Raw genomic sequence first — 13,260 nt, 5'->3', positions numbered from 1 at the left:
ATTGATAACTGTCCTCTGCAATTTGTTAATTCTGCCGACATTAAATCTTTTCTTTATTTATAGTCTCAATATAACCAACCGCTTTCGCGAATACTTTAGAAACTCAATTAAGTTTCTTTGAGACTTACTACAACACAATATCTTATTGATAATCAATTTTATTTCTCCAAAATAGTATAATTGGCTCTTTCAGAGCTCTCAATTAATTTGGTACTATCACATATTCATCAACATCCATATGATGAATATCTCTTTTAAAGAGAAAGTTATACCATTATGGTCATGGTCAAAATTCTATTCAAGATCTGTTCCTTGCATTACTGTTGTCTTTAATAATCACATCACCAAAAATTTTGGCGTACAATAGGTATGTGACCAATGACCATTCATGTCATAATAATGATATTATTTTCTTATTTCTTCTCAAACCTCATTCTAGAAGTGAGTGTGGTGTATTCACTACTAGTAGCACGTTCATATTCTTCCAAGAATGAATATGTATTCATAAATCACATGTTGTCACATTCACATCATGAATGGACCATAATCCCATATGTGCTCTATAAAATCTCATGTCAAATCGATGATAAATTTCACAAAGTGAAGGATTATTTTGAGAATCCTTAATATTCTCATTACCACAATGATGACGATTATAATTTCGGCTATTGCCACGTCCACATCTGTTGATACGTACCTTCATGGTAATAATTTTATCTTTTTTTAGACTTATCACATTCTCTTAGGGGAATGAGAATGAAGCAAATCCAATGGGACGAGTGTGCACTTCTTGTGTCCACAATCATACATGAATTTGATCATGGTAATGTATAGAAATTTTACCACTTCGGGTGGTTATAATTTCTTACAAACTCAATTACAGTTGTAATCAAATTTATTGTCTTTGCTTGTATTTAAAATCAAATTATGGAATTTCAAGAATTTGAAAGAGAAAAATAAAGTGAAATACTTACCTTAAATCCAGAATTTAATCATGAAGGAAGTTTATGGAATAATTGACAATCATTATGCTCAATCCCAAAGCTTCTACTCAATTAGTTAGAGTCTCGTGCTGATAACATGTTATAAAACGATAAAAGAAGAAGAAGAGTATTGCAGAGAAAAATAGAGAAAGAGAATTCTTATTGATTTTGGGATCAATTACAATGGAATAGAACCCCCTAAAAGTGACTTAGCAACAAACCCTAAAATCTCTCTAAAATATAGACATTAACGTTAAATAAAATATTATTTATAACAAAAACTGTTTTATCTTAAATTTAAGCATAAAAAAAAAAAAGTGGGTTCAAAAACTAAAATCAAAGTTACACTTATTTTCAAAAAGTTTCCAAAAGAGCTCTTTTAAACCTAAATAAATAGTTTTTCAAAATTAGACCTAAAACTAAAATCCCAAACGCCACCTAATAAGATTTCTGACTGCCAGCCAACCCAAAGGTCGAAGCCATGTCGCAAAGGTGCTTTTTCAGATACTCCTTTTGATCGATTCTAAGTTGTAACATGGTGGTTTATTAGAACCTTATCTGAATTTGTTTCCGAAATTGAACTGAAATGATCACCTTTTTTTCACTGACAACTTCGTTTAGAGCGAATTGAATTTTTAATGGCTACTTTTTTTTTTTTATCAGTGATTTCTAAATTTATCTGAGGTAAAAGTTTACTTTTGCGATAAGGCTCTATGAGCTGAATTTTATTGACTTTATTTGTATTTTTCTTTAACATGCTTACGGATTTTTCATTTTCAACCATTTGGTTGCAAAATTCACTTAGGGGTCGTTTGCTTTGGAGACAAATTATGCTGGGATTAGTTATGCTGAGATTAATTATACCGAGATTAGTAATCCTAGTATTATTTCTTATTGATTGTTTGTTATGTTGTATCAATCGTGGGATTGTCAATTTTACTGCTTATTGCGGGATAACTTATTCTGGGGTTACTATTCTACTCTCTGGCAGGTTAAGTTATTCGGGTACTATTTTTAATTCCGGGATAACTTATCCCATGATTAGTAACCAAACAAGGGATAAGACGATACTAAATTTTTATCCCAGGATTATTTTTGCTTATCCATCATACTAAATGACCCCTTGATAGATATAATTTTGCATTTTGCTTATGTGTTTGTGGTGCTTATGATATTTGCCTTAAAGTAGACTGCAAGAAACTTTGAATATATGCCATTAAGGAGGATTCTTTAGTCTAATGGTATTCAATATGAGTTTGTATGAGCAATTTCGAGGAAACTAGTGGTTCTTTCAGTGCTATCTGTGTTGTTAGATTTAAGTGGTTATTTAAACTATTCGTTGTTTGTTTATTATGTGCATCCATATAATTTAAAAAAAAAAAGCATATTCTAAAAGTTAAGCATTATTTTGTCTGACAAGTGCTATAAAAGTTAATATTTGAAGAGGTAAATTGGTATTACTTGGTCTTTACTTCGTCAAGTTGTTATTTTACCTTAAGTTTAAAAAAAGCAGCTCGGTGCACAAAGCATCCACATTCATGCAGGGTCCGGGGGAAGGGCCGCACCCCAAAGGGGTATGATGTAGACAACCTTACCTAATGCAATTATACAAAAATTAAATTGACTACCTCAAGTATCTACCTCAATATTACAATTGACCAAGTATATCATTACTTTAAATTAAATTAAAGTTCTGTTTATTTTGGTGAATCTCTGGTAGATGGCCATATTATATAATTACACATGCTTCTAATCTTTGTCCAGGGTTCTTTGCAAGTTCTTTGCACATGGGGCATGTCTGAAGGGGGAGCATTGTGAGTTTTCACATGATTGGAAAACTAGTCCTAATAATGTAATGTTCTTGGCATTTTTTAGTTTAATGGTCAAGCCTTAATTGATTGTTCACCATCGAATTGTTTTCTCTTGGTTTATTGTGTCAGGTATGCACCTACTACCAAAAAGGAGCTTGTGCTTATGGAAGCAGGTGTAGATATGAGCACGTTAAGTTGTCTCGATCACAGCCTTCAGCTCAGTCTTCAGCACAGCCTCAACAATATCTGCTTTCAAGTTCTGTTTCTACCAATGTGGCTCCTGGAGCGGGTGCGCAAAGTGCGGGTCTTGTGCCTGGTATTTATACTGAGTATTCAGCTTCAAGCAAACCGACATGGAACCAAAACTCAGAGCTTCACGATACATTGGATAATGATGACATGATTGAGTTGAGGAGTGTTAGTCCAGCTGATAGGCCGATCTGTGCTTTTGCTGCTGCTGGTAATTGCCATCGTGGAGAAAAGTGTCCGCATATTCATGGAGATTTGTGTCCAACCTGTGGGAAGCATTGCTTGCATCCTTTCAGGCCTCAGGAAAGAGAGGAGCATATAAAAACATGTGAGAACAGGCAAAAGCACATTGATTTGTTGAAGCGCAGTCAAGAAATAGAATGCAGTGTATGCCTTGAATGTGTTCTTTCCAAGTCAACGGCAGCTGAGAGGAAGTTTGGAATCCTTTCTGAGTGTGATCATCCATTTTGTATATCGTGTATCAGGAATTGGCGTGGCAGTTCTTCCTCTGGAATGGATGTTAATTCTGCACTGAGGGCTTGCCCCATATGCCGCAAGCTTTCATATTTTATCATTCCGAGTGTTATTTGGTACTTCACAAAAGAAGAGAAGGAAAAAATAGTTGACAGCTACAAAACAAAACTCAGGTTTATCACTCTCTTTCTTTTCTGTACGTATTTTTCATTCTATTGAATGGTTGTAAGACGAGGTATGTATTATGGGAGCGAATGTGGAGCCTTTAATGGTCCAGCATTTTCACAAGATGAGTGTGACAGAAGTGTGAATGTTAAGGTGGACGTGTGGTCATATAAATACAAGATAAAAAATGATACATTTGATAGAAGGTACAAATAGCACATATAGGGGATCAAAATGAGAGAATGTTGCATCAGATGGTTTGTTCATGTTCTAAGTAGACCTCTGGATGCATGAACTAGCATGTCTAAAACCATGATGCCTGAAGGTATTAAAAGGGGATAAGATAGACTTAAAATGACTTGAAAGGAAGTCGTGAAAGGCGTACAATCTCTTGGAATTCATGCAGATTTAGTTAAGTATAGAAGATGTTGGAGGGAAAAGATCAGCCTATGCATTACCAACTAGTTGGAATAAAGTTTACATTAAATATAGTTTTTGCTAAGAGTTTTTTTAATCCCGTTAGAATTTGCATGTATATATTAGTATAAAATATTTAGAACTTCTCGTGTCAAAGAACTTGAATTATTGAATATTAGAGTGAAACTGTTTCAAATTGAGCAAAATGGACAGTGGGAAGTCATGTAGCCGTACCTCTATCTTGGAAATTGAGAAATGTTGTTTGTTGTTATATTGTTTTTCCTTGTTTTTTTTTTGTAAATAGCATTAAGAGCTAAACATGCACATGACTAGTGTTATCAAAGGCAAAGATCTAAAATGAGCTGAAATTTGAGCGTAAAGCGCAAGTAAAGCGCGACCTTTAATGAAGAAAGGTGCAAATGAAGAAAATGATAAAAAAAATTTATATATGTAGTTCAAGATTAATACTTATACACTCAAACAATAATTATGTGAATAAAAGTTTGAAAAGATTAAAGCTAGAAGAAATATTTATTGTTTAGTGACATGCTCTTCAAGATCAAGCCCACGGGGATGAGACGTACAACTTAGTCCATTGGTGCTAACGTTGAAGCGCCACCTAAATAAGGTGAAAGGCACAACCTATCTGCACCTAGTTTCAGAGCTTAAGGGCGCCTTAGGTAGTTAGGTGAGCCTTTGGCAACACTTCACATGACCTGTCCAAAACAAGGACTTTCATGTTATGTGGGAATTTGGATACAACACCAACTTATCCATCCACATTGGACACCTTATATTGATTATACTTAGAATGTGTCAGACAAGTTTTAGTGAGTGTTCTGTTGAATATGATAATCTCCAAGAGTGCCCCTTGTAGCTTGGGTAACCATTGCATCTTTTGATGATAGTCAAATTTGAAACTGGTTCTTAGATTTTGTGCCATATCTTGTCTTGTTTAAAGTGGATGTTTATTTTGTTTTTGTTTGTCCGTGTTTATGAGCATGCTAATGCTATTTATAAGATATATTAGGTGAATATTTTTGATATAGTAAGTTGCTTCATTGAAAGCATCAAGCAGATGCAGTGATTACAAATATAGAGATGCTAGCTCCTTTACAAGATGTTATGATAGGACCTGGGAGCTAGCCAATAACCAAAAAATTATACCTTAATGAGGCTAATCTAGAGTGAGGGAGCTCAAAAAATCTAAAAAGACAGTAGAATTATTTACATAGGATTGTTTGGCCCAACAAAAAATACTAAGCAAACATCTGGCCTTCAGCAAGTGGATTGGAGTTGAGACTCCATCAAAACATATGAGGTTTCTTTCAGTCCATTGGCACTAAAAAATTCTGGTATCATCCTCTAGGTGTCCCTGATGGCCCTATCAACTCTCCAAAGGCTCCTCTCGGCAACATCTCTGATATTCTGTGGCATCACCCATTCGAGATTGAATGAAGCTAGAAACATATGCCACATGTCTACAGCTACAGCACATTGCAATAATAGATGGTTAACTGATTCTAAGCTTCCTTGGGTAGCATCTGTTAACATTTAACAAGCTGGAAGCTTCTACAGGCATTCTTTAGTGCCAACCAGCTGAAGCATATCACTATATTTAGGTGAATATATTCCAGAAGAGCGCGAATGGTTTCAAGTTCCACGCATCTGCTAAGAAACAAGTACGTAGTGCTGAAGGTGTTGAAGCTTAGCTAAGCTTGTGGGTGCTGTAGTTTAGGTCTATTATTGAGATATTCAGTCAACAGTGTCTTTGCGGCGGTTATCATTTTCACTGAATACTCTTCTGGCAAAGTTAGAGATTAGATTTAGAGTAACTTCAAGCCTAGTATATGACAAGGAGAAATTAAATCATATAAGCTAACTATTGCAATGGAAAGGAAAATTCTCTTGAGAAAGTCATTTGAACTTAGGAAGTTGGGAGGAAGATTATCAGTCTTATATGAGCTATTAGAGAGAAGACGATATTTTGTTAGCAGAATTAACATAGATAGAAACATTCTCAGATGGGAAAGCTCATGGAAGAAATTAATCAGGGCTTGATATAGTATGGAAAGGAGTGGCGTACGTGTCCTTTTACAACTTCTCATGGGGTGGCTATACTGAAATGACTCAGGAAGATTTGGGTTGAACTCACATATTTGGTGAAGTTGAAAGTGGTGGATGGGAAAACAAGAAATGTTCTTGGATAGAGAATAGATAAGAATATGGGAAGATTGCTGTGAGGAACAAGCTTCCTTGGAAGAGACATTTCTCATCCTATTCGAGATGTTCATCTTTACTTTGAAGTTTCACGATCATTTTCTTGAACTTTTAGGACATAGTGGACTCTGGTTTTGAATGAGACGGATGCTGTATATTTTTGTTCTAACACACCAGGTGTTTTACTTTCGGGGAGAAAGTAGTGGATTGCCAAAAATCCGCATCATCAAGGAAAAAGTTGAACGGAACAAGGATGGTAGCTTATGTGAGTTGTGTTGGAAGCTTAATTGATTACCCAAACATGTACTTTTGAAGAATGGTTTGGACCTTGTGCATTACCAGTCTACCAGAAGTGGTGAATTCTTATGACTGGATTATTGAATTCTCTCTGCAGAGGTGTACCTCTTTTACAGTAACGTTTTCCTTGATTACATTCTGGCATGCGTTCAAAGTAATTAGTATGATCCTGAGCTTTCATATTATGAAACATTTCAGCTACTTTGATGTTCAGTCTTTCATAATGATCTACATGAACATTTAAAAGGTAAACTTAAAAATCTAGAAAGGATTTAGCTTTATAATATTTATATTTATCACATTGCTGTGATGAGGCCAAGCTTTGATTGATTGAGGGAGTATTTTTATGCTTCATAAAGTTTTTAATTAGTATGTTGCGATGCATGTGTGGGCGTACCAGAAAAGATAAGATTAGGAATGAATATATTAGGGACAAAGTGGGTGTGGCCCCTGTGGAAGAGAAGTTGAGGGAATCGAGGCTGAGATGATTTAGTCATGTGAAGAGGAAAGACGCTGATGACGCTGATGCCCGGTTAGGAGGTGCGAGAGGTTGCCCGTGGCGAGTCAGAGGAGGGTAGAGGGAGGCCTAAGAAGAACTGGGGTGAGGTGATTAGGCATGATATGGCTCTGCTCCAGCTTACCGAGGACATGACCCTCGATAGAAAGGTGTGGAGGTCGAAAATTAGGATGGTGGGTTGATAGACAGTCTAGAGTTTGCCTTGTCTTACTAATAGTAGTTGTACTAGTCGGGTACCTTCCTATTCCTAGTCCCTTGTTTATATACGGTATGTCAGTATTAGCGGTGAGATTGACACTATTCTTGTTGTTTCATTTCCTTGGATCTCTGTTATTATTCGTTGTATTATTTGCTTACACTGTCTTATTACATTGTTGTTGCTATTGTTTCTGTATTGCTCCATTTTTTACGTTCTTGAGCCGAAGGTCTTTCGAAAACAGCCTCTCTACCTTCATAGGTAGGGGTAAGGTCTGTGTATACACTACCCTCCCCAGACCCCACTTGTGGGATTCTACTGGGTTGTTGTTGCTATCATGCCCCAGCTTCTCTAAAACATTTTCTTTTTCTTTTTCTGAAGTGCTTTTTTCTTTTGAAGTAATTCTTCCTATTTCCTATTTTCAGATCTATCGACTGCAAGCACTTTGACTTTGGGAGTGGGACTTGCCCATTTGGGACTAGTTGTTTTTACAGGGTAAGAAATGTTATGATGCCTGAATATCTTTACAATTTTATTTTTTAATTAGGGGACAGTGATTTATTGCATTGGAATGGATTTTTTTTTTTTTTTACGTCTATTACATCACTGTATGTAAAGCAACATAAATGTACTTCTATATGTTGACAGCCTAAACCATTCTACCCATGAAGGTCGATTGTATCTCCTATGAGTATTGTCATCTTGTGAATCTTGGTGCTTTGTCCCCTTTCTAGCCATAAGGACCTCTTTTTTCTCATGCTACTTCCTCTAATCTTGCAATGTTTTTCCAATTCTATGGAGGATTCAGCTTTGGGGAGCTTTTCATCTTCAGTGAGTTCCCTAGCTTCTGCTTCCTTGTCAAACCACTGCACTTTTCTCAAAATTTTCAGATTTCCTATGTTCCAATCTTCCAAAGATGTGCTGATTCCACTCCTTCAGCTTTGCTTCTTAGTTGCTGTAATTGTTTCCGCAAAACGAAGTCCGGGCTGCCATAAATGTGAAATGAATTCCACCATTTTTTCACCAATTCCTCAAAGCCCTCACGCCCCAGCCACATGTTTCAAATTTGGAGTAATAAGAATTTGCTTGACCACTGTCTGCATTGCATAGATGAGAGGAAAATGATCTGAGGCAACTTTTTGCATCAAAGACTGCTCTGCATTGCATAGATGAGAGGAAAATGATCTGAGGCAACTTTTTGCATCAAAGACTGCTTGATATTACTAAAATTGTCAACCCATTCTGTTGAAAATGAGAACTTGTCTATTCTTGAGCTAGAGGGACCTCTTGACCAAGTGAATTGATCACCAGTGAGTTGGGGGGGGGGGGGGTCTACAAGTCTGAGCTCGTCAACGAACTCAGATAATTCCTCCATTTCTCCGGTAGCTCTGCTGCTGTGTCTTCTTTCTCCCAAAATCCTGGTGACATTAAAGTCACCACAGATTACCCATGGCTCGGGGATGAGGCCCTTGACTGCAGATAACTCGAGCAAAGTTGTAGACCTTCGGTTCTGTGTGTGAGGCCTTAAATCCCTCGAAGCACACACTCAAGACCAGTGAAGAAGTTTCTGAAGTGCATTTAGATAGAAGGTGACCTTTAGCTTCTAATGCCACAAAGCCATCCCAGATAATCACAAGTCCTCCCTTAGTGCCTTCAGCTTCTAATGCCGCAAAGCCAGCCCTTCTACTGGGCCCAAGTTTACTAGCAAACTAAAAGCTGAAAGTGTTCCAATTTAGTCTCTTGTAAACGTTTGAAATCAACCTTCCATTTTTTGAACAATAGCTTCCTAATTGTCACGACCCAAAATCTAACCATGGTCGTGATGGCGCCTATCGTGTTACAAGGCAAGCCTATTCCCAAAATATTACTACTAATTTGATTATAAGAATTTAATAAAACATTTCAAATAATTTAATTCCTGATAAACTAAACCAACTCTAAATATAAATAATATAAAATATGGAAACGAGTCCCGAACATCGGGGTGTCACTAAGTCACGAGCGTCTAAAACTATGAACTGAGATATATAAACGGTCTAACTGTTCAAAGAAGAAATGATAAAAGGAGTAACAAGGCCCTGCGGACGCTAGCAGCTACCTTGCAGTCTCCAAAGATAGCCGGCCCGAACTCAACGATCGCCGCGCTCTAACTCACCTAGATCTGCACATAAAGTGCAGGGTGTAGAATGAGTACAACCACCTCAGTAGTAACAGAAATAACTAAGGAACTGAGTAGTAGTGACGAGCTGAGCAAAACAGTCCAATTATTTATTTTTCGCAATTTTAAAAATAACAGGAATAAACAGGTAAATTCCATAACTCAGTAAATGCAACAAAGAAATTTAACAGATAAATGCAGCAACAGCAAAAGTAAATACAACCTCACAGCAATGTCACTCCATCACTCAGCACTCACACTCATCACTCAACACTCAACACTCAATACACTCAACACTCTGCGCTCACTAGGAGTGTGTACAGACTCCGGAGGGGCTCCCAAAGCCCAAGCGCTAAGCACGGACAACTCACGTGCTACCATATCAATACCTGGATCCGCACGGTCAACTCACGTGCTACGCGGACAACTCACGCGCTATGGTATAAATACCTGGACCCGCACGGTCAACTCACGTGCTACACGGACAACTCACGCGCTATGGTATTAATATCCTCACAACCAGGCCCTCGGCCTCACACAGTCATGTACCTCACTAGCCTCACCATCATCAACAAATAAGGGAACACAACCCACATCAAGTATCACAGCATATTAGCAAATAATAGAGACTGAGGTAAACATGTACAATAATTTCTATGACTGAGTACAAATAATGTGAGCATGAATAAAACCTAAACAGGATCTCTAACATGAAGGCAAACAAGTTCAACAACAAGTAAACACATAACCACAGATAATATCTTTTAGGCCTGGCCTCACGGGACGGACCAAGTCTCAATCCCTCGCGGTGCACACCCACACGCCCGTCACCTAGCGTGGGTATCACCACCAAACAATCACATGATATCAATTTCTCCGGGTTTATACCCTCAAAGCCAGAGTTAAAACTGTTACTTACCTCAACAACGTAAAATCCTACTCCGGGATGTCCTCGTCCCTCGACTCGGTCTCCAAAAGCTTCGAATCTAACCATAATCAGAATACTACTATCAACATCGTCTAAAGAATCGAATTACACAATAAAAACTACATAAACATGCCAAAAATCCGAAATCGGCCAAAACCCGGCCCCCGGCCCACGTCTCGAAATCAGTCAAAAATGGCAGAATAATAATCCTCGTCCTCTCCCGAGTCTAACCATATGAAATTTGTCAAAATCGAACTCCGTTTGGTCCCTCAAATCCTCACTTAAAACTCTCCAATACTCAAACCCTAGCTCCCTCAATTTCACTTTGAAATCATCAATCAAATCCCAGAAACGAAGATGGATTCATAAATTATAATCAAAATCGAGTAGAGAACACTTACCCCAATCCATATGGTGAAAATCGCCTCCAAAATCGCCCAAATCCGAGCTCCCCAACTCAAAATATGACTGAATGAACAAACCCTAGTTTTGTATATTTTCTACCAGCTATTCTGCCTCGTTTCTCGAGCCAAACGATTCCGAAACTCGTATTTTATGCCTCCAATGGATTCCTTGTGAAATTCTAGTCAAGTTAGGCTTTTGAATCACTCAATTTGACCTTATAACGAAGGAGATATGTAGGTTTTAATATTTGCAAATAGTGCAGATTTTTAAATACGCTGCTAGTGGCAATTTCGTAATTAAACTGAAAAATCTGGCAACCTAATTCTTAGTAAAATGGTCATAAAATCCTCATACGATGTCCAAATTCAACGATCTTTTTGCTACGGGTCCGTAATTACGATACGGATCTAATGCTTCAATCAAAAACGAAACCGGAGCTCATTTGCTCAAAATGATATCATTTATACTTGAAGAAACGGCGTCGAAACATAAGAAAAACAAGCACAACACAACCCAAACCTATCTGAAACTCACCCGAGGCCCTCGGGACCTCAACCAATAATTCTAACAAGTCATATATCACTACGCAAACTTAGTCGAACCTCCGAAACACCCAAAACAACACCAAATCAACCTCGAATACAAGCCTAAGAACTTCTAAACTTCTAACTTTCGCCAATTCAAGCCTAATTCTACCACGGACCTCCAAATTATATTCTGGACACATTCCTAAGTCTAAAATCACCTGACAAAGCTAATCGAATCATAAAAATCCAAATCCAAATTCTTTTACTCATAAGTCAACTTCCGGTTGACTTTTCTAACTTAGCTTTCTAACTAAGAGACTAAGTGTTCATTTCACTCCAAAACTACTCCTAACCCAAACCTACCAACTCGATACAACTCAACACAGCTGAACAACATATAAATAAGCATAGATGGGGAAAATATGGCTATAACTCTCAGAACGAACGATCGGGTCGTTACACTAATGCTCCTTCTTTCTGGATCGTTGATGCCTCTGACATTCAAATACAGAATTTTCAATTTCATTGCTACATCAGAGATGAGACGTTCCTTCCTTTATTTTTACTTGTACCAGTCTCATAGATGATATAAAATCCAAGAAGATTTTTTACCTCTGGATCCCTTTTTGACCTTTTCCCGAGAATTGGGTGCTATTATCATCATTGATTGGCTTAATTGTGATTTTGGCATCCTTTGATATTCAATAAGAACTCAGTAATCTGATCTTCTATCCCTTCCTTACTCACTCCCAGAAGGTCACCCACCTTAGTTGCCTTCTGTCGGATCCACAGTGAATATTCAGCTTTAGCCATGGCGGGGGTAGATGCATGCAAACAGGGATAATCCTCATTTGAGTACCAAGGGAGAAGATGGATGTCTTCGACAAAGTTAACTGCAATATGCTCAGTATCATTATCTATGAGCTGCATCAAATCAGTGCATTAAGGCTTCCTTAGTGCTCTGTTATTCTGGGTGTCGGTATTGGGGATTTATTTGGGTGGTGAAAGGCTTGGGTTGTTGGATTGAGCAAGGTCGGTCCCAGGTTTTGATGGAGGATTGTGTATGTGGGGATTGGGCGCTAAGAGGTGTGCTCGATGGTTTGAGGAGTTTGGGAGAAAAGTCGTGTGAGTACGGTGAGCGAAAATGTTTCTGATGGGTGGTTTTGTGTAGATGGGTTTGGGTAAATTATTAGGGGTGTGTTCTATATTAGATTTGGTATCAGGGAGTGGGCTTGGGTATTTTCAGTGTAGATTGGGCTTGTATATTTGTGAGGGTTTTGTTCTGTTGTGGGAGGGCAGAATCAGATGAGATTGTGCTTGGCCCAAAGGCGGGGAATGTGCTGATATCGGCCGTTCATAGCAGTAAATATTTGAATTTGAAGAGATGGTGAGACTTTGGCCAAATGTGACAACTCCACGTGGGTCCTTCCCCTTAGTAACAACTTTTGGGTTGTCTTTACATGGTCCAAGCAAATGACCGAACAAAGGACGGCCTTTAGTTAAACCATAAGTTTGTCTCTAATCAGTGAAAATATTTCATTCTCTGGGAATAGGTGTTTTCCGGCCAAAACGAGACCGTATATTCATCTTTCAATTAGGTCGAATTCTACTGAAAAAATTGTGTCCGAGATCCATCTCCTTTGTAATTCTTTGAGCCTGAACCTTTATTCGTAATTTAACCCAACATAGATTTTGCCTCTCCTATGCGTTAGAGTCGATCTCCACTAGTCCTCCAAACATGTGGCTGACCCATTAGAATATGTTTGATGACCATAACTACAGTAGGAAACCGTGAAGTCAACTAGTGATGTTGGGTTCCTTGTTGCACCACCAGTTCAGCAGAAAGATTTTTCCTTGCCAATACCATCTGCATATGAAAACTCTATTCTCTTCCTCTATCGGGAGGGGGGGGG

At 38.0% G+C, this 13,260-nt stretch overlaps 1 protein-coding gene across 1 annotated transcript in view; it reads left to right on the top strand.

The window, feature by feature from the left end:
- The first annotated feature begins 1,383 nt into the window (after window positions 1-1,383).
- The window catches only part of LOC109219551 (zinc finger CCCH domain-containing protein 69-like), a 16,120-nt gene continuing 4,243 nt past the window's right edge, over window positions 1,384-13,260 (top strand). The window contains exons 1-4 of the mRNA XM_019384011.1: window positions 1,384-1,475; window positions 2,748-2,835; window positions 2,924-3,690; window positions 7,755-7,824. Coding sequence (XP_019239556.1) covers window positions 1,465-1,475; window positions 2,748-2,835; window positions 2,924-3,690; window positions 7,755-7,824 — 936 coding nt within the window. The 5' untranslated portion in view covers window positions 1,384-1,464. The remainder of the gene's footprint in view (window positions 1,476-2,747; window positions 2,836-2,923; window positions 3,691-7,754; window positions 7,825-13,260) is intronic.

The sequence above is a fragment of the Nicotiana attenuata genome, unplaced genomic scaffold (genome assembly GCF_001879085.1).
Source record: "Nicotiana attenuata strain UT unplaced genomic scaffold, NIATTr2, whole genome shotgun sequence".
Taxonomy (NCBI): Eukaryota; Viridiplantae; Streptophyta; class Magnoliopsida; order Solanales; family Solanaceae; genus Nicotiana; species Nicotiana attenuata.
Note: the sequence above shows the minus strand (reverse complement) of the source record. Positions and strands in the feature narration are given on the sequence as shown.